Source organism: Bos indicus, chromosome 3 (assembly GCF_029378745.1).
Source record: "Bos indicus isolate NIAB-ARS_2022 breed Sahiwal x Tharparkar chromosome 3, NIAB-ARS_B.indTharparkar_mat_pri_1.0, whole genome shotgun sequence".
NCBI lineage: Eukaryota > Metazoa > Chordata > Mammalia > Artiodactyla > Bovidae > Bos > Bos indicus.
The window spans coordinates 43778889-43799967 of NC_091762.1; the positions used below are offsets into that span (position 1 = coordinate 43778889).

The following is a 21079-nucleotide window of genomic DNA, read 5'->3' on the forward strand; positions in this document are numbered from 1 at the left end:
GAGAAAAGACCATATAAAACTAGCTAGTAAATAACTCATTTTTAAACAAATTCAATGAATTTGAGAACAAATGAGAATCAAGAACTAAATAAACCCTATCATAACATTTTTGAAATTTGAAAAGAACAAAGCAAATCACTCACCACAACCATTGCTATGGTAAAATTAGGCCTGAGCTGGTAGTCACACCAAGGGCTTGATGCTCCATAGCTGTCTTTGTATATGCCCCGCTTGTGCACCAGGTTAGGATGCTTTTCACTGACATCTGAAGGGTCTTCTGACACATAAAATAACTTTTCAAAGTTCTCTTGTATTTTTCTGTTCCATTCATCATATGAGACTCTCACCAGCTTTCCTGAAACATTATAAAAGACCTGGCAGTTTTAAGCATTCAGAGAAACTCAAACATTTAGTTAAAGCTGAAGAGTAATATTTAGTCAATAAATTATTCACTTTTTTGGAAAGTGTCAGGGTCTTTTGAAAGACACTAGCCAGAAATTAAAAATTATCTTTCACTGTATTATTGAAAAAGGATTAGACTCCAACAAATGATCCCAGATCATTTGTTTGGGTCCCTCTTGCTATTGATAAAATTATCTTTATTTAGCACTTGAAAGGAGGCTAGTCTGAATTGAGAGGTGCTAGAAATGTAAAATACATACTGTATTTCTAAGACACAGTACCCCTCAAAAGAATGTAAAACAGTCATGAATAATTTCATAGTGATTACATGTTGAAATAATATTTGATATATACTAAGTTAATGAAAATATAATCATTAATTAATTTCACCTGTTTCTTTTAACTTTTTAAAATGTAGGTACTAGAAAATTTTAAATTACATATGTGGCTTAAATTATATTTCTAATGCACAGCACTGTTTCAGAAAAAAAAAAGATGTAAAGATTTCATAATTGTTCACCAAAACTTGACCCGATCATAGTCATATCAAGGAAAAAAAATAAGTATGATGCTATTCATATGTCAGTTCAAAGTTGCTATAAAAATATAGTTAGTAATCAGGTTTGTTACAATTTTCATACTAGTAAATTAATGGTTTGTCTTTCCTTTTAATCTTAAGGGTTTTCTAATACTAGTTCATTGAGTCACATGATGATTATGTAGATTAAGCATAGAGACAGTCATTGGACTTTCTTTGGAAACAAAAGAAATAGCTTACCGTGTCTTTTCACTGTAACATAATGATAAGGAAAAATATTTTTTTGGGATAATTCCAGCAACCAACGAACAGCAGATTTACTCAGGCCCACAATTTCCACAGCAGATCCATCTCTAAAATTAAAAATAAATTTTATTCTGTGACAATGAATAATTTAAGCACTATTTAAAGGGCATTCAAAAAATAATTTTCAAGAATTATATAACTAATATAAAAATGACTATAAAAATCCTTACTTTATAGAAAGTGTGTGGCATATATAAGAAATTTCTCCTTTTATTACTTTTGGATTGCTTAGCATCTTATTTTTAAAAAATTCTATGAAGTAGAATACAGATTATGGAGTAAAAGGAGATAGCTTCTGGAAAAAGGCAGAAGTAGGAATCAAAGAATATTGAGACAGAATTCCAGAGAAAAGATAGAAAATATAGGATATAGGACTAAAGAAAGCCAGAGAAGGTAAGCATCATAATTTCAAAGCTCATTTTTAAGGAAAATGAAAGGGAAGTTCAAGATCTAATAATTCATCAAAATAAATAGGTTTTTAAAAAGAACATGCAAAATAAATAATGACAACTTCTATTCAACAATTTTTTTTGACATTTCTGATTGAAGATAAAATTTGGATACGAAAATAGTTTCTTAGACTTGATACTGTAGTAAGAGCTTAAAATAATAAAAAGAAATGATGAGATAAAAGATTAAAAAATTAAGGGGAAAATATTTAGAAAGTGAAAGGATTTCATAAAAGACAGGACAACTGGTTGTTTTCTGTATTTACAAGAGATAATAATAATGAAATATTTATAACAGTGAAAATACTTCAGGTTATAAAGAAATGTCTTAACCATGGGGATAATGAATCATAAAACTTTGCTTTGAGGTGCTTGTAGGGAATCAATCCATGAGAACATCCAGAAGAGAACAGATAGCTTTACCTGATTACATATCAAGAGGATTGTGTATGTGTATATTGGGGGAGAGAAAGGAGTACGGGGAAGGGGAAGTGGGAGGAAGGAAGGAAAATGTTGACTGATTTAAGAAGAACACTTCATGGTTAATAGAATAAAAGATTCCACAAGTGTATCACTTTACAAATGATATCATTATATAAACACTATAAACAAACACTACCTTGGAGTGGCTGGGATTCCTTTGTTTCTAGCTCTGTCACTTTCTCCCATTTTATCCATCCAGGTACCGCAATTGAAGCGATTTCCTCCATAAACAAATCCTGTTTCTTCATCAACCCCTGCAGTAATATTAAAACCTAAAAAAAATAAATCATTTATAAAATTTAAAAGGAATATAATAAATTAGGAAAACCACTCTGGAGATCAATTTGGTAATACCTTAAAAGTTGAAGATGTGCAACTCAAAACTACAATGAAGTATCATGTTATACCAGTCAGAACGGCTATCATCAAAAAGTCTACAAATAACAAATGTTGGAGAGGATGTGGATAAAAGGGTACCCATGTACAATATTGGTGGGAAAGTAAATTGGTGCAGCCACTATATTTTTAATACACAAGATAGGTCATGTCATTTATGTTCAAAACTGTTCACTGGCTCATTTCAGTATGAAAATTCCTTAAAAAACTAAAAATAGAACTACCATATGATCCAGTAATTTCACTCCTGGACATATATCCAGAAAAGATGAAAACTGTAATTCAAGAAGATACATATATTCAATTCAAGAAGATACCCTAATATTCATAGCAGCACTATTTACAATAGCTAAGACATGAAAACAACCTAAATGCCCACCAACAGATGAATGGATAAAGAAGATGTGGTGTATATATATATACAATGATCTACTTTAATATAAATTTGTTTGAGTACTGGTGAGATTGAATGCTTCCCTTATGTTTATTAATGGATGGTTGATGCACCTCCTTGGGCAGGCTCCTTTTACCTCCTGTTCCTATTTCCTCTATCATGAACTAGGAATAGAGGTACTAGTTTTTGGAAAATGTTTGTCAAGTGATACACAAAGGCAAAGAGCTTTTTAATTTACTTGATACTAAAGAACTGGACAGTCAATGTTTAGTGACTAAATCTCTGAGATTTGGCCACAAAGTCATAAGAATGCACACAAAAGGTACACAAGTCAAAATGACTATGAGTGAACAGGCTGTTTCAAATGCATAAAGTGAATAGAAAATCTGTCTTTGCACTTCCTGATGAGCTGCCAAAGTATTCCAGGCTACTGGTGCCCTTTCCATAATCAACCCTGGAGAAACTACAGAGAAGTACGTGTGAGGTACTGATGTGAGGAACTCACATAATGTTTGGGAGAAACTAACGAAAACAGGTGAGACATGACCTGCCTCTTTGGACTTCTATTTTACCTTGGCTCTTAAAGCTGTTGTTTTACAACTTAAGAAGACTGCTACAGAGAACTGATAATCAAGGGAATATGAGCTTATTGGGAAAAGACAAACCTTCAATAGCAGAGGAGTCTAAAGACTAGATGAGAGAGGAGTTGAGTAACATATTTCACATGAAACAGAATTACTGTATCAATAGCACGCAATAAGCAAAACAAATATCCTCAAACATAAGCAAGAGACTATTAACATGAAGCAGGAACAAAAGACATTAAAAATGACTAAGTGGAGATGTTAGGCCTGGAATTTTTAATAGTTGAAATAAGGAAAACAGTAAAGTGATAATAAAGGGACTAAATAGTAGATGGATAGAGCTAAGAGTGAAATTAGTGAGATGGAAGACAAGATGGAAAAATTCTCCAGAGGCAGCAGGAGTGGTTAAAGGCAGACAACAGAAGAAAAGCTGTGGGGATAGAAATAAACAAGAAGATACCCAGACAAAAGTAGCCTCAGAAAGTGAAAAGAAATAGTAAATCTCAGATCAAAAGGGCTCATAGAGGACCACAGGAAGCAGATAAGAAAAGTTAGAGTAAAATCCCAAATTAAGACAAACAGATGGTTCTAAAACTTCAAAAAAGAAAGAGCAATCACTTCTAATAGAATGAAGTATAGGTCCATAAAACTTTCAATAGCTATACTGGAAGTAAGACATCAATAGAATAATATTTTCTAAAGCACTGAAGGAAAAAAGCATTTATGTCTAATCTGTCATTTAAATATGAGGGCATAATAAAAATACTGCCAGTCATTCAAGGCCTTGGTGGGTTTGACATGTAAACTGCTGTTGTTGTTCGGTTGGTAAATTGTGTCTGACATGCAAATTACAACTTTAAAAATACTCATATAGCAACAATAAAAATACTAACATAGCAACAATAAAAATAACTACAGCAAGACGCTGTAGTAGTAGGAACTGTTCTGAGGTTTTCATATACTAACATAAATAAATAAGCTCATTTGACTAATTCTAATAAGGAAAGAAATAAATGTTGGAGGATATAGTAACAGACAGGGGATGAAAACATGATCAAATTATACATCAAAGTTTATTGTTGCCTAAAAATAGCAATAACCAAGGAAAAGAAAAAGAAGAATAGTCACAACAATTTAAACTGAAATTTCACCTAGATAATATCAAACAGGGATTGGGGGAGAGGTGCATACACTAAGTTACTTAATTTGTTAGGGGTCAGTATAGATTTTAACAAGGAAATGAGTACAGACGTGAAAAATTAATACAGCTATAGGTCATAAAAACAAGAATCACAGGAACAAAAATAGAATGGATTAAAGTGGAATAAATAGTTTCTTTAAAAAATATCTGTAGAACGCAAAACCACACACAGTTAATAAAAGTCAATGTGAGAGATTATATTTGTGATATGAAGGTTGGGTAGGATTTCTGAAATAAAATATGGTGAAGGATATGACAGATAAGTTGGGAAAAGGTCTGTATAATTCTAAAATTAATGATGGACAAGTACTTAGAGTAAACAAAAAACTCCTGGTAAACAACATGAAAAATATCAGAATGCTAAAAGAAAGATGAATAAAGGTATAGAATAGGAACAAACAGTTTATAGAAAAGGAAACTTTCCAAAGACGCAATAAACATATGAGAAAATATTCAAATTTAATAACAGGAGAATTATAAGTAAAAACAACTACATATGGTTTTATAACCATATTCAGCATTAGATAATGCCAAATGATGTTGGGCTTTGGGCTACATAAGAAGACACTTTGGTTGGTAATGGGAATAGAGACTGGTGCAGTAATTCTGGAAAAGAATGTGGTAGTGTTTAAACAAAGGGCATAAAAGTACAGTAGATATAGCTCTGATATACCAATGTTAACTGAAATAAGCCAGACATAAAAGGACAAAAATCATGTAATTCCATTTATTTGAGGTACCAAGAATAATCAAATTCACAGAGACAGAAAACAGATTAGCAATTTCCAGGAACTGAGGGGAGGAAAGAATGAGGAATTACTGTTAACTGGGTGGGAGTTTCAGTTTGGGATGACAAAAAGTTCTGGAGATGGATAGCAGTAATGGTTGAAAACAGTGTGAATATATTTAGAGTCACTGCACTATACACTTAAAGAAGGCTAAAATGATGTATTTTATGATAAAAATGGTAAACATGTATTTTACCACATACACTCAATAGTAAAAAAATCCAAGCAATCCAATTAGAAAAGGGATAAAACAGTTTTATCATCAAAAAAGGGGTAGGGATGGAAAATAAGCACATGAACAGATGTTCAATACTATTAATAGGAAAATGCAAATCCAAAACACAATATATAGCGGTCGATTTCTTTGGAAAGAATGATGCTAAAGCTGAAACTCCAGTACTTTGGCCACCTCATGCGAAGAGTTGACTCATTGGAAAAGACTCTGATGCTGGGAGGGATTGGGGGCAGGAGGAGAAGGGGACAACAGAGGATGAGATGGCTGGATGGCATCACCGACTCGATGAACGTGAGTCTGAGTGAACTCCAGGAGTTGGTGATGGACAGGGAGGCCTGGCGTGCTGCGATTCATGGGGTCGCAAAGAGTCGGACACAACTGAGCTACTGAACTGAACTGAACATGTCCACCAGAATAGCTAAAAATAAACAAAAAAACCCCTACCAAATTCTGGCAAGGATGTGGAGAAATGATCTGTCCAGTTTGCTGGTGGGAGTGCAAAATGTTACAGCCACTTTAGAAAACAGTCTCAGTTCAGTTCAGTCACTCAGTCATGTCTGACTCTTTGTGACCCCATGGACTACAGCATGCCAGGCCTCCCTGTCCATCACCAAATCCAGGAGTTTACTAAAGCTCACGTCCATTGAGTCAGTGATGCCATCCAACCATCTCATCCTCTGTTGTCCCCTTCTCCTCCTGCCTTCAATCTTTCCCAGCATCAGGGTCTTTCCCAATGAGTCAGTTCTTCCCATCAGGTGGCCGAAGTATAGGAGTTTCAGCTTCAGCATCAGTCCTTCCAATGAATATTCAGGACTGATTTCCTTTAGGATGGGCTGGCTGGATTTCCTTGTAGTCCAAGGACTCTCAAGAGTCTTCTCCAACACTACAGTTTAAAAGCATCAATTCTTCGGTGCTCAGCTTTCTTTAGTCCAACTCTCACATCCATACATGACTACTGGAAAAACCATAGCCTAGACTACATGGATCTTTGTTTTTATGTAATGTCTCTGCTTTTTAATATGCTGTCTAGGTTGGTCATAACTTTCCTTCCAAGGAGCACGTGTCTTTTAATTTCATGGCTGCAGTCACCATCTGCAGTGATTTTGGAGCCCCCCAAAATAAAGTCTGCCACTGTTTCCATTGTTTCCCCATCTATTTGCCATGAAGTGATGGAACCAGACGCCATGATCTTAGTTTTCTGAATGTTGAGTTTCAAGCCAACTTTTTCACTCTCCTCTTTCACTTTCATCAAGAAGCTTTTTAGTTCCTCTTCACTTTCTGCCATAAGGGTGGTATCATCTGCATATCTGAGGTTATTAATATTTCTCCCGGCAATCTTGATTCCAGCATGTGCTTCACCCAGTCCAGTGTTTCTCATGATGTACTCTGCATATAAGTTAAATAAGCAGGGTGACAATATACAGCCTTGATGGACTCCTTTCCCTGTTTGAAACCACTGTGTTGTTCCATGTCCAGTTCTAAAGTTGCTTCCTGGCCTGCATACAGATTTCTCAAGAGGCAGGTCAGGTGGTCTGGTATCCCATCTCTTGAAGAATTTTCCATAGTTTGTTGTGGTCCACACAGTCTAAGACTTCGTCATAGTCAATAAAGTAGATGTTTTTCTGGAACTCTCTTGCTTTTCGATGATCCAACAGATGTTGGCAATGCGATCTCTCATTGATTTGATCTGGTAACTTGATCTAAATCCAGCTTGAACATCTGGAAGTTCACGGTTCATATACTGTTGAAGCCTGACTTGGATAATTTTGAGTATTACTTTACTAGCATGTGAGATGAGTGCAATTGTGCAGTAGTTTGAGCATTCTTTGGCATTGCCTTTCTTTGGGATTGGAATGAAAACTGATCTTTCCCAGTCCTGTGGCCACTGCTGAGTTTTCCAAAGTTGCTGGCATATTGAGTGTAGCACTTTTACAGCATCATCTTTAGGATTTGAAATAGCTCAACTGGAATTTCATCACCTCTACTAGCTTTGTTCGCAGTGATGTTTCCTAAAGCCCACTTGACTTCACATTCCAGGATGTCTGGCTCTAGGTGACCATCATGATTATATGGGTCGTGAAAATCTTTTTTATACAGTTCTTCTGTGTATTCTTGCCACTTCTTCTTAATATCTTCTGCTTCTGTTAGGTCCATACCATTTCTGTCCTTTATTGTGCACATCTTTGCATGAAATATTCCCTTGGTATCTCTAATTTTCTTGAGAATATCTCTAGTCTTTCCTATTCTATTGTTTTCCTCTATTTCTTTGCACTGATCCCTGAGGAAGGCTTTCTTATCTCTCCTTGCTATTCTTTGGAACTCTGCATTCAAATGGGTATATCTTTTCTTTTCTCCTTTGCTTTTCACTTCTCTTCTTTTCACAGTTATTTGTAAGGCCTCCTCAGACAACCATTTTGCCTTTTTGCATTTCTTTTTTTGGGGGGATGGTCTTGATCCATGTCTCCTGTACAATGTTACAAATCTATGTCCATAGTTCTTTAGGCACTCTGTCTATCAGATCTAATCCCTTGAATCTATTTGTCACTTCCACTGTATAATTGTAAGGGATTTGATTTAGGCCATACCTGAATGGTCTAGTGGTTTTCCCTACTTTCTTCAATTCAGAAAACAGTCTGGCAATTTCTTATAAAACAAATCATGTATATACCATATGACCACATTATTGGGATGAACTTACAGATGTTCAAGCTGGATTTAGAAAAGGCAGAGGAACCAGAGATCAATTTGCCAACATCCGTTGGATCATTGAAAAAGCAAGAGAGTTCCAGAAAAACATCTACTTCTGCTTTATTGACTATGCCAAAGCCTTTGACTGTTTGGATCACAACAAACTATGGAAAATTCTTCAAGAGATGTATACCAGACCACCTGACCTGCCTCTTGAGAAATCTGTATGCAGGCCAGGAAGCAACTTTAGAACTGGACATGGAACAACACAGTGGTTTCAAACAGGGAAAGGAGTCCATCAAGGCTGTATATTGTCACCCTGCTTATTTAACTTATATGCAGAGTACATCATGAGAAACACTGGACTGGATGAAGCACAAGCTGGAATCAAGATTGCCGGGAGAAATATCAACAACCTCAGATATGCAGATGACACCACCCTTATGGCAGACAGCAAAGAAGAACTAAAGAGCCTCTTGATGAAAGTGAAAGAGGAGAGTGAAAAAGTTGGCTTGAAACTCAACATCCAGAAAACTAAGATCATGCCATGTTGTCCCATCACTTCATGGCAAATAGATGGGGAAACAGTGGAAACAGTGACAGATCTTACATTTTTGGGCTCCAAAATCACTGCAGATGGTGACTGCAGCCATGAAATTAAAAGACACTTGCTCCTTGAAAGAAAAGTTATGACCAACCTAGATAGCATATTAAAAAGCAGAGACATTACATAAAAACAAAGATCCATCTAGTCAAAGCTATGGTTTTTCCAGTAGTCATGTATGGATGTGAGAGTTGTATAAAGAATGCAGAGCGCCGAGGAATTGATGCCTTTGAACTGTGGTGTTAGAGAAGACTCTTGAGAGTCCCTTGGACTGCAAGGAGATCCAACCAGTCCATTCTGAAGGAGATCAGCCCTGGGATTTCTTTGGAAGGAATGATGCTAAAGCTGAAACTCCAGTACTTTGGCCAGCTCATGAGAAGAGTTGACTCATTGGAAAAGACTCTGATGCTGGGAGGGATTGGGGGCAAGAGGAGAAGGGGACGACAGAGGATGAGATGGCTGGATGGCATCACTGACTCGATGGACGTGAGTCTCAGTGAACTCCAGGAGTTGGTGATGGACAGGGAGGCCTGGCGTGCTGTGATTCATGGGGTCGCAGAGTCAGACACGACTGAGCGACTGATCTGATCTGATCTGATATATATATATATATATATATATATAACCTATAATATATATATATGTACATAAGTTATATGTAGTATGTAACCTATACTATATATATAGTATAGGTTACATACTACACACACACACACATATATATGTGTGTGTGTATATACACATGAAGTTATACACGGGATCAAATTGCACAGAAGTACACACACACACACATATATACATATATATATATATATATAGTATAGGTTACATACATACATACACACACATATATATATGTGTGTGTGTGTGTATATACATGAAGTTATACACGGGATCAAATTGCACAGAAGTACACACACACACACACACACACACACACAAATGAGTTAATGTAAAACTGGTAAAAATGGAATATGTTCTATAGGTGAATTAACAGTATTATACTGATATCTATCTCCTGGTCATGATATTGCACTACAGTTACATAAGATGTCCTCATTGGGAGAAGATGGATGAAGAGTTCAGGATACTCATGTATCATTTTTGTAATTTTGTATGAGTCTCCAATTCTTTCAAAATTGAAAAGTTAAAAAGACTATTTGTGCTTAAAGAAATGTGTATTCCATAAGAGTACATTAGTATACAAAACCCCATTGGAATATCTCTAAGGGGAATGGGTAATAAAATGAAATAAATTATTAGCCTTGTATCGGCTAATGATGATGAGTATGTGCCATAAAAATCGGAATATGAAAAAAAAATCGGAATATGATGAACTTCAAAGATGTTAAAATGTATATTGATTTTAACTCTGAATACAAATAAACATCTTTATAAGAGACCAAATTACAAGGGCAGACAAACTATGGATGAAATCCTAGCTCTGCCACTTAGCAGTTCTGTAGACTCTGGGCAAGCTACTCTGCTTCAGCCATCTTATCAATAAAAATGAGAACAATGAAACTCATCCCCAACATTCTTAGGAGTGTTAAATGGGAATAACATAGGTAAAGTAGTTAGCACAGTGCCTAGCACATAGTAAGCACTCAATTATTAGCAATTATTATTACAATTATAAGTGTAAGCACCAAATTGGTTTTTGGTGCTTTCAAAGTTGGCTGACAAAGGATATAAAATTTTATCTTTCCTCCAGAAACTAAAACTAAGCTGGCAAGATCAGAAACTCTTAACCTTTTTCATTGTTATATTCTGAAGTATTATACACAAATAAAATACTTGTTGAATAAATGAACAATTTCAAGGTTTAATTTCATCTCATCAGTAAATCTTTATTATGTACCTAAAGTTATGTACCTTAATGGGACATCCCTGGTGGTCCAGCGGTTAAGACTCTGTACTCCCATTGCAGGGGGTGAGGGTTCAATTCCTGGTCAAGGAACTAGGATCCCACAGGCTGCACAGCGCGGCCAAAAAAAAAAAAAAAAGTTATGTACCTTCATCCTTCATGTTCCGATCTATCTGTGGACCAGCATTCCTTTCTCGGAACTGTATGCCCTGCATGTGTCTTTGCATAGCTTCCTGTATTACTTCAAACAATGGTTGATCCTGTTTGAAACATGGATGTTACCTGTTAGAAATTACATTTTTCTTATCTTCTTCCAAATTCTACAACTGAAGTTTTGTGAAAACATGTATTTTCCCTTAAAAGAAGAAATAGGGATCAGGGGTGGGACTGGGGAAATCAGCAGCCTTTATATATCATATAATACAGCAGACCTTTTGCATGTGAATATTTAACATATTGTAGTTGTAACTATAAATTTCTGTGACATGAAATAATCTGTAATTCTGCTGATACATGAAAAAGAATCTTGTGAGTTGTGATCTGTTAAACAGTTCAACTAATAAACAAATCCAGCTTATTATGTAGAAATCCGAGTTTTAAACTGGCATTGCTCCAATTCATCCACATACATAGCACTGGAGACAAATTATATACTAAAATGGTAATGCACTTACATTAAAAAATTTGGGGACAAATATTCTTCAAACACTTCATGATATAAACATCATAGAGCTAGCACTGAGGTAGCCTAGAAGCCCTCCACCCAAGTAAACTGTAACATAAATGCAGATCAGATGTGGCAAAAGTACAATATTCTGTACATTCTTGACTGGGGAAAGAACATACACAAATGTTTATTCATTCTGCACTGCACATAAGAGAAACTCTGAACTCCCTGGATTGGTAGCCAAGGCTCTCCACAATTTGGCCCCCACTTTCCACAATCCCTTACTACCTGGCAGGTGCCCTACACAAAAAACTAAACACTGGATGGAGCAGTATGTCCTAAGCTGTGCTTCAATCCACCCTGTGCTTTTATTATTCTTTTCATCTTTAGTGCCTTCTCATAATTTCCCTCATCTCTGATGAAATCCTACTCACTTTTTGAGGTTAGTTTAGGTGAAATTTTAATTATTTTCTGTAGTCCTCCCTGATCCCACTAAGAGATCATCTCTCTTTCTTTTATGAGACTAAAAGAGGCACTTCCCATATATTTCTTTTTGCAATGATTATATTATTAATATATACACATGACCTCTTCTACTGTATTGCAAGCTCATCAGGTAAAGAATAAGTCATCTCTACAGTCTCTCACAGTAGCAGCAGGTGCTAAATAAACACCAATATTTGAAGAATTGTAAGACTCAGATTCTTAATTACATGTACTTTTATATTAGAAAGTAAACTTATTCAGGAAAAAATTATTTTAAGAAATGATCTTTACCACTGTGCCGGCAGACAAAGGAACAGAGTCGTCTGCAGGATACATTCTGGAAACTGGGCAGTTGAGAATGTCCAGCCCATTTGGAACCATTTTACAATAGTCCTGAATACACTGCAGCCACCACCACACAGCATCCCGGCAGTTGTATCTGGCGTGAGTTCCTTCACCCAGGAGATTAGGAATGAGGCCATGTCTCAGGGTACTAGCAAATGCTAAAATGATATTCCTACAACAACAGAATTAGGTGAATCATTCGACATGAAAATCACTTCAAAAACTAAAGGCAAAAAAGTCACTTTGGGTGATCATTATTTTTTATTATTTTCTCTTATTTCTTTGTATTTTCATGCAGAAAGTGGTCATAATATAGAATAAGCACTGAATTAAAAGTCAGGAACCTTGATCCTTGCCTTGCCTTTTTATCTAACAATCTGTATGACTTATCCTCTGGGAGAGATTTTTTCCATCTGTGGAGTTTGGGACCAGATGATTTTTAAGGTCCCCCATGACTCAAAAGAACAGGAATTTTATTATCTTGAATGGCAGATACCAAAAATAAAGCAAACACATAAGAAAATTAAAGGTAAACTGACCTTGAAAAACATAATTCATTTTCAAAAACTTGTAGAGAATATTTTATCTTTCAACATATTATTCTACCATCATATACCAAAAGGCAACTTTGTAAGATGGCTTTCTAAGAAGAGCATGAAACTGAGAATTAAGACTGAGATTTAAATCCTAGTGTTGCCATCTGTATAACCTTGGAAAAGTCATTTAAAGTTTTTTTTTTTTTTTGCTAAAACCATTTAGAAATTTAATTAATTCTGTGTATCCAGTAATACCTCTCTCTTAAATAATTGTGTAAAAGGAGCTTTTTTATTTTCTGCAGTACAGAAGTGTTAGTGTGGAGAGTGACACTTCCAATTAATAAAAGGTCAGAATACTAGCGATTTTAATTATCCAGAACATGTCATACACATGTAAGTTGAGTAAAAAGTCCTCTATCCATGAACATCTCTGCAGAGGGTGGAAGCAGAACTATCTGTGGTAGAGACAGCCATATGTCCACCAAAATGGCTTTCCTAAAGGTCCCAGTCAGATGACGGCATTCTCCAGGAAAAAAAAAAAAAACGTAACTGCATGGAACAGGAGTGTTTTCCCCAGGATCTCTTTCCCTTTCTGCCAGCTGACCGGAGAGACCCAGAGGTCCTGGAAGATTGTATATCATGCAGATAAAGGAGGCTATATCCCTTAACCACCATGTGGAAAACTGCCTCCTGAACACCCATATAGGATCAGAAAATCATAAATTTTGTTTATGAAAAGCCCTTGAAATTTAATGGCTTATAATTCATAGTAGTTAGCACTACTCTAACAAACGTATTATCTTCTGGGAAGTCTTCTAGATCGGGGTAGGCAAACTATTTTTCTGTAAAAGGCCAGACGTAAATATTTTAGGCTTTGTTGACCTTACATAGTGCGATCATGCATTCTTCTTCTTTCAATAATTCTTTAAAAAGGTAAAAACCATTCTTAGCTTACAGGTCATACAAAACAGGTGACATCAAAACAAAAATATAAAACAAAAATGCTTTTTTTGCTACAGGTTTTAACTTGTAGAGTAGTGATTTCAAACTTCAGTCTTAGGCCACTGGAAATCACTGAAGCCCCTGCAAAAACACAGATTTCCATCTGTCAACTCTGCCTTTCCACCTCCAGGTTTGGACTCAGGGAGTTCAGCACAGGGACCAAGAATCTGCATTTATAACAAGTTGTCAGATGATGGTAATACTGATTTATGGAACACTATACAACACTGCTGTAGAGCCTTTCTTTTCTACCTTTGATAAATTTATTTATAGTATTGTGACATAGAAAACATCGTTTTAAATCTAGAAAACATAAAACTTGAGGTTATGAGGTCTGCACTAAAAAGAAGGAAACCTGATATTATAATTCTCTTTACAGGACTCTGTCATTATGGAAGAACAAAAAATGGAAGACCTTCCAATTTTACCTAAAAGTCATTTGCATTCTTATACTTAATTCGGGCACAGACATTTCACTCTTTAGTGTGTGATGTTTGTAACATGGTTATACAATTATTAGTTTTTCCTGAAATAAAGTAGCAAATGCTGAAGATAATCTGATCTGTAATGTGAAGTATTAGAATTTGGTAACTTCAAAGATTGTCACACCTTTGAAATTCTATGATCCTATTAAATGAACACACAACAAATAAAATAAAAATCACACCTCAGGAAAATGTGGCTACCTACCAAATGTTGAGAATAGATGAATAAGAAAGGCCTGAAGAGCACTGAAAAACACTAAGACATAAACTTGCATTGCAACTTTTTAAAGATTTCCTACCTGGCCTCCAAATAGCGTCCAGTAATCAGCAGTAGACCTCTAAGGGCAATAAAAGTATCCCTTCCCCAGCAGCGGAAAATACCAGCAGAGAAGTGAGGTAAGCCTAACAGAAAACACAGCAAAGTAATCTATTAACCTCAGTATACACAAGCCTACGAACTCCACGACTATAGGTTGAGCTGCTCTAAACTTTGGGGTTAAGGAGGAGGTGAAAAGAGTCTTCAAACTCTCTTAAAATTATCTGCAGAGTGTATGGTTATTCTTATGTCTACTTTTGTGTGATGAGGTTCCATAATCATATCTGATTCTTAAAGGAATCTGTCACTCAAAATAGACTAAGAACCAGTGCTATAGAGTGATGCTTATTTGAACCGGTTAGAATGTATGAGTTTTTAAAAATAGACTTTCTTTTAGCAAATTAAAGATAAAATCAGAGGTCAGATATTTAACACATGAAGAAACACTCAATATAGTAATAATGATATATTTTAAAAGGTTCTACCTGAAGTTTGAAGGCAACAAATTAATCTAAATATGGGATGATTACCTTAATGACAAATAATTACATGTTTATTGATCTACCACTCTAGGGTTATTACTTCATCACCAAATTTCCCATTAACTTAAAACCACTTAAAAGTGTCACAGTTCGTTAGAAACAACTTTTACAGGTGAAAACAAGGATTTCAGATGTTAAATCCCTTGAAAACTTTAGGTAACTACAGGCTTTATGCAGGAAGTAAAACAGAATGACCATAGATAAAATCTAAAATTTTACTTTTATATTTAGTTTGGTTTCTTATGAAATGTGAAAAGAAATACAATTGTTATATGTAACAATCAGCAGGAAAGTAAAGCAAAGGAAATTAGCATTTCACCATAAAACAAAACTGCGCTAAAGTATACATGTAACAAAAATTTCAGGGAAGAAAAACTCAGGTCATAAATAAAACGTTCACAGCATTCATTTATAACTATTTTCTAAACACTTAACACTATCTGACATTATTTTGTTTGTCTTCTGGTTTGTTGAGTGAATGTCCCTCCCCAGTGGAAAATATGACCCATGATAACAGAAACCTCATTAACCTTATTTGCCAAGTTATATCACTGAAAACTGTAACGTATATATCACTATGAAAATGTATTGGATGAAGGAAATAATTGGATTAATTATAAAATGTAAATTGAGAGGTGAGATAATTTGACTAAGGAAAAATATTGCCAATACTTTACAATTAAAGTTTCTGTTTGTTAGGTCTTCACCTTGGAGAAAGACATTATTTTCTTCAGTTAGGAAAGGATCAGAACTAAAGATAACATCAGACATTTCTTTCTATATTTTCTCCCAAATAGTGGTATAAAATTTCCCTAAACACTTTTATATTGTTCACACACAGTTGACTTCCCAGGTGGTATAGTGGTAAAAATCTGCCTGCCAACTAGGAGATGCAGGTTTGATCCCTGGGTCAGGAAGATGCCCTGGAGAAGGAAATGGCAACCCATTCCAGTATTCTTGCTGGGAAAATTCCATGGACAGAGGAGCCTAGTGGGCTACAGTCCATGTGGTGGCAAGGAGTCAGACACTACTGAGCAACTGAGCACCCACATACATGGTTGACATACAGTTTATATATATGGTCGATGATGGTACTGATGACAGCAGCGAATACATATATATATATAGTATTCCATGTTGCACAGATTTCCTGGTACTTTAACCCACTTAACTGGAGAAGGCAATGGCATCCCACTCCAGTACTCTTGCCTGGAAAATCCCATGGAGAGAGGAGCCTGGTAGGCTGCAGTCCATGGGGTTGCTAAGACACTAAGTGACTTCACTTTCCCTTTTCACTTTCATGCACTGGAGAAGGAAATGGCAACCCACTCCAGTGTTCTTGCCTGGAGAATCCCAGGGATGGGGGAGCCTGGTGGGCTGCCGTCTATGGGGTTGCACAGTCAGACATGACTGAAGCGACTTAGCAGCAGCAGCAGCAGCAGCAGCAGCAGCAGCAACCCACTTAACACTTGGCATAAAATATAAGTATAGACAGATCCAAGGGTAAGTTTGAGTTGCTATGCCCTGAATACAGGCACTCTTGTTAAAAAGTCAAAACTAAAACCTCTAGCATCCATGTGTGGAAATATTTGTATTCACTAAAACATTTTTTAAATTAATTAATTAACTTTATTTTTGGCTGTGCCGAGTCTTCAGTTGCTGCACAGGCTTTTCTCTAGTTGCAATGAGCAGGGACTATTCTCTAGTTGTGGTGTATGGGCTTCTCATTGCAGTGGCTTCTCTTGTTGCAGATCATGGGCTACAGGGCACGTGGGCTCCAGGAGTTCTGGCTCATGGGCTCTAGAGCTCAGGCTCAGTTGTGGCAAATGGGCTTAGCTCCTTCGTGGCATGTGGGATCTTCGTGGACCAGGGATTCAATCTGTGTCTCCTGCACTGGCAGGCAGATTCCCAGGGAAGCCCTATATTAACTTTTCGACCTTTCAGAATATATGACTTACAGATCACACATCTTCTGAATAATTTCTACCTTGTCAATTAATGTATAAGTTTAAAATTATACACATATTTTGTATCACTGTTAGAAAAGGAAGGTATTCCTGGCCTTTGTATCATTTAAAAATGAAACCAAGAAATCTATCTGCAAATCCATATACAGTCCTATAATATGGAATATACAAAACTCTCCTTTAGCATGCTAGAAAGAAATACCAGAACTTCTATCCATATTTATAAACTATATTTTTAGTTTTTCTTTTTGTTTTATATTGTACATGATATGTAAACATACCAAGTATAATAGCGTATGATTATATCATTTATGATCTCAATATATTTATTTTGGGAGTGTTTAACAACAGAACTGGATAATCAAAAATGTTGAGATCACTATTTTATATAATAGGCTTCTAAACAATAGGCTTTAAAATCAACTTCTGCATTTTTTCCACAATGTTCTTGTTCAGTCTTATGACCATCTGCCATGAATTCACGGGGGAAAGTACCAGAAGGATATAAAATAGTTGAGTGAAAATCTAAAACACAATTATATAATTAAAATATTCAGAAGGTTCATATAATCCTTCTAAGTGAAATGTTAATTTCTTTTTTAGTTGTTGGGTTCTAGTAGGTCATTTTTATAGGTTTGGCCACCTCATGCAAAGAGTTGACTCACTGGAAAAGACTAATGCTGGGAGGGATTGGGGCCAGGAGGAAAAGGCAACAACAGAGGATGAGATGGCTGGATGGCATCACCGACTTGATGGACATGAATCTGAGTGAACTCCGGGAGTTGGTGATGGGCAGGGAGGCCTGGCGTGCTGCAGTTCATGGGGTCGCAAAGAGTCGGACACGACTGAGCGACTGAACTGAATGCAAATTTAAGGGTAAACTGAGGCAATCACATAGACAATACTGTTCCTTTCATCCTGCAGTTGGTATTTCTCAGTTTAGTTTGGAAGTTCTAAACTTCAGTGGACTCAAATATTAAATACATTTTAGAAATAGCTTGAAATTTATTAAAAAGAAATCATAAGCCTATTTTGCTAAGAATTATACCTGTTACTTGATTTGGGTTTTAAATATACTTTCAGGAAAGATGCTAATGGAGTTGGAAGCATTTAATTACAATTAGACACATAATAAAAATTATTTAGCATTTGTTTTGTGTTTCGTAACTTGTAGAGGATCTTCACATGATCTCTTGGTAATTACAAGGCTATGTAAATTTTTTATATTGGGGAAAAAAAGTATAATGTAATGGGAAAGGTAGTAAAACAGATTTGATTGAAAAATGCAAAATGTTATGAGTTGGAAAAAATACACATGCAGAAGAAAGGGATTAACTGGCCACAATAAAAAGTGCACATAAATAAATGTCTGGTGCACAGTGATACTTAAATAGCACCGTTATTACTTTTATAAATGTATGCCTGTGAAATTTTACCAGTAACATAAAAGCTTGGAGAACATCATGAGTTTTTAAAAAATAATCATTTCTTTATAATTTTCCTAATACTGACTTACACATTTTAATCTTGTACATAATTTCTTACCTGCAGCTAGAGACACACAACACTGCTCCTTCTCCCTTGTGATCTCATTCAGCCTGCATGGCACATCCGTAAGCGAAGGTGAAAGAAGTGGCAGAGAAGAGAATCTTCCTACTCCACACATTTGGACTGAACCCAAGGAAAGGTGTTTCACAAAGGTAGAACCATTCTGAACAAAGCTGCAACAAAGTTATAGAGTTCAAAGTGTTACGGGTAGAAATAAAAAATTTTTATTACTTATTCAAAAAAATTTATTAGGGTAAGAACACCTAATTTGAGAATCTACTTTTTTAAAGAGATTTTTAAGGGTACAATACCAATTGTTATTTACAGCCACAACGTTGTACATTAGATCTCAAAACTTACTCATTTTGCATACCTGAAATTTTATGCCTTATTGATTCAAAAAATTTTAGCAGTATTATTGTAGTTCTTTTTTTCTCTTCAAAAAGTTTCTCTATTCAAATGTATAGCAATGCTAAAATCAGTTAAACAGAATTTTAAATTTGGTAAAGGTTTCAGAACTGCCTTCATTTCACCCAGTATTGTATCTACCTAGCTGGCTTTAAAATGTTTACTGTAAAACAAATGGTAGAGTTGAAGTTTTATCCTTTCTGAAGTTATGCCCAAATTGCCTTGGCTGCTCATCACTGGTACATTCCAGCCTGTGGTTTCACCTCAGGGAAATTCACTAATAAAGGCATATTTCACTTATAACAATAGCAGAATATTTTTTCTCTTAATCAATAAAAAATTAGAAAAAAATAGTATGTGTAGATTTAAACAAATTTATCCATTAATTTAACAACTCGAGGTATAGAGATAACACCAAGTAATTAAAATTCCCCATCAACATGTTTTTTAGCTTTATAGAATAGATTTTAATATCTAAGTTTGTTTCTGTATGTTCCAGATTAAAGGATGTTAATACATTTTATGCCCACTTACTAACTTTTTCAGCTGTATGCATGCATGACAATTCCTGATGTTTTGGTCTTTTTAAGAGTGTATACACTGACTGTATGTGGCTTCTACACAAACATGCCTATCCATTCAATCTTTGCTGGGTATACCTTGACATTTGCTTCCATGCTACATCCAGAAGAGTGGTGTATGCACCGATTAATATAGCATCAAAGTAACACGGGATAAGGTAACGTGGGATCTGCTTCAGGTAGAAGAACATAGCCTGCAACCATTTACCAACCTGTTATAAAAATAATTTTAAAAGTTAACTTGGTGTGCTTATAGGCTTGGATTTAAAAGCTAAATTCAAACATTCCACTGTACTATCTAGCAATCTATTAACCACATTTTCACTTATAAGAACTGAAAGATGATGCAGAAGAAAATGTTTCAGGTTAGAAAACAACATAAACGTATATGTTAATATACATTTCTTACTGTGCTCCTCACCTTTTATTTTTTTGGACAATATAGCTTTACTTACTTCAGCAATAGTTCCTGACCGTGAAATAAGTCGGTTACTGACATAGTCAATCATCCAGTCTCCAGATCTCAAATTATCACAGAAGGGATGCCCCAAGTCATTCTTTGGTCTTATTTCTGCCAATACGGACATTAATCCTGAAAATTCAGAGAAATATCATACCAATTTAATCACTGGCAGAGTAGTTTGCTCTCACAGCCTGGCAACCTGCTGCTAGTCTCCAGTGATTGATGGTGAATATACACACAGCTAGATACAAGAGCAGCATAAACCTCAGTGGCACTTCCCATGACTGGAGGTAAGTGTGGCAACACTGCCTTGAACCAAGATATAAAGGCAGGCTGACGGGGACTGTGGTCAGTCACATGAGCTATGCAGAGCTTTCCAAGATTCCTGTTTGCTGGGTTGGTCCTGCTCTTTTGAATTTTAATATTACAATATTCAAAGGCAATTGGCACAGCTTCCCTATCCTAAGGCATCTAGGGGCAGAAAACTGATAAGTTTGTCTTTTCACAGTTGAAAAGTAGTAGATTCATGAATATTCACGCAAGATTTAAGAAAAATCATAGAACTGGCCTCAGAGACAGCAAGATCACCTATGGTGATACTACGAATAAAGTCTGTTCTGGAGAGAATCTTTGAAATATAACAGGAGTTTGTGTTGTTTAGTTGCTAAGTTGTCTGACTCTTTTGCAACCTCATGGATTGGATCCTGTTACCAGGTTCTTCTGTCCATGAAATATTCCAGGCAAGAATACTGGAGTGGGTCACCATTTCCTTCTCCAGGGGATCTTCCCAACCCAGAG

General features: G+C 35.8%; 1 protein-coding gene across 4 annotated transcripts in view; it reads right to left on the reverse strand.

Moving 5' to 3' along the window:
- The window catches only part of AGL (amylo-alpha-1,6-glucosidase and 4-alpha-glucanotransferase), a 102173-nt gene that overhangs the window by 13034 nt on the left and 68060 nt on the right, over positions 1–21079 (reverse strand). For all 4 annotated transcript variants that reach the window (XM_070786051.1, XM_070786052.1, XM_019957000.2 and 1 more), the window contains exons 22-30: positions 20274–20410; positions 19897–20030; positions 18827–19002; positions 14756–14858; positions 12380–12605; positions 11084–11195; positions 2315–2450; positions 1181–1293; positions 144–355 (exon numbers count right to left, since the gene is read on the reverse strand). In XM_070786051.1, the coding sequence (XP_070642152.1) occupies positions 144–355; positions 1181–1293; positions 2315–2450; positions 11084–11195; positions 12380–12605; positions 14756–14858; positions 18827–19002; positions 19897–20030; positions 20274–20410 (1349 nt within the window). The remainder of the gene's footprint in view (positions 1–143; positions 356–1180; positions 1294–2314; positions 2451–11083; positions 11196–12379; positions 12606–14755; positions 14859–18826; positions 19003–19896; positions 20031–20273; positions 20411–21079) is intronic.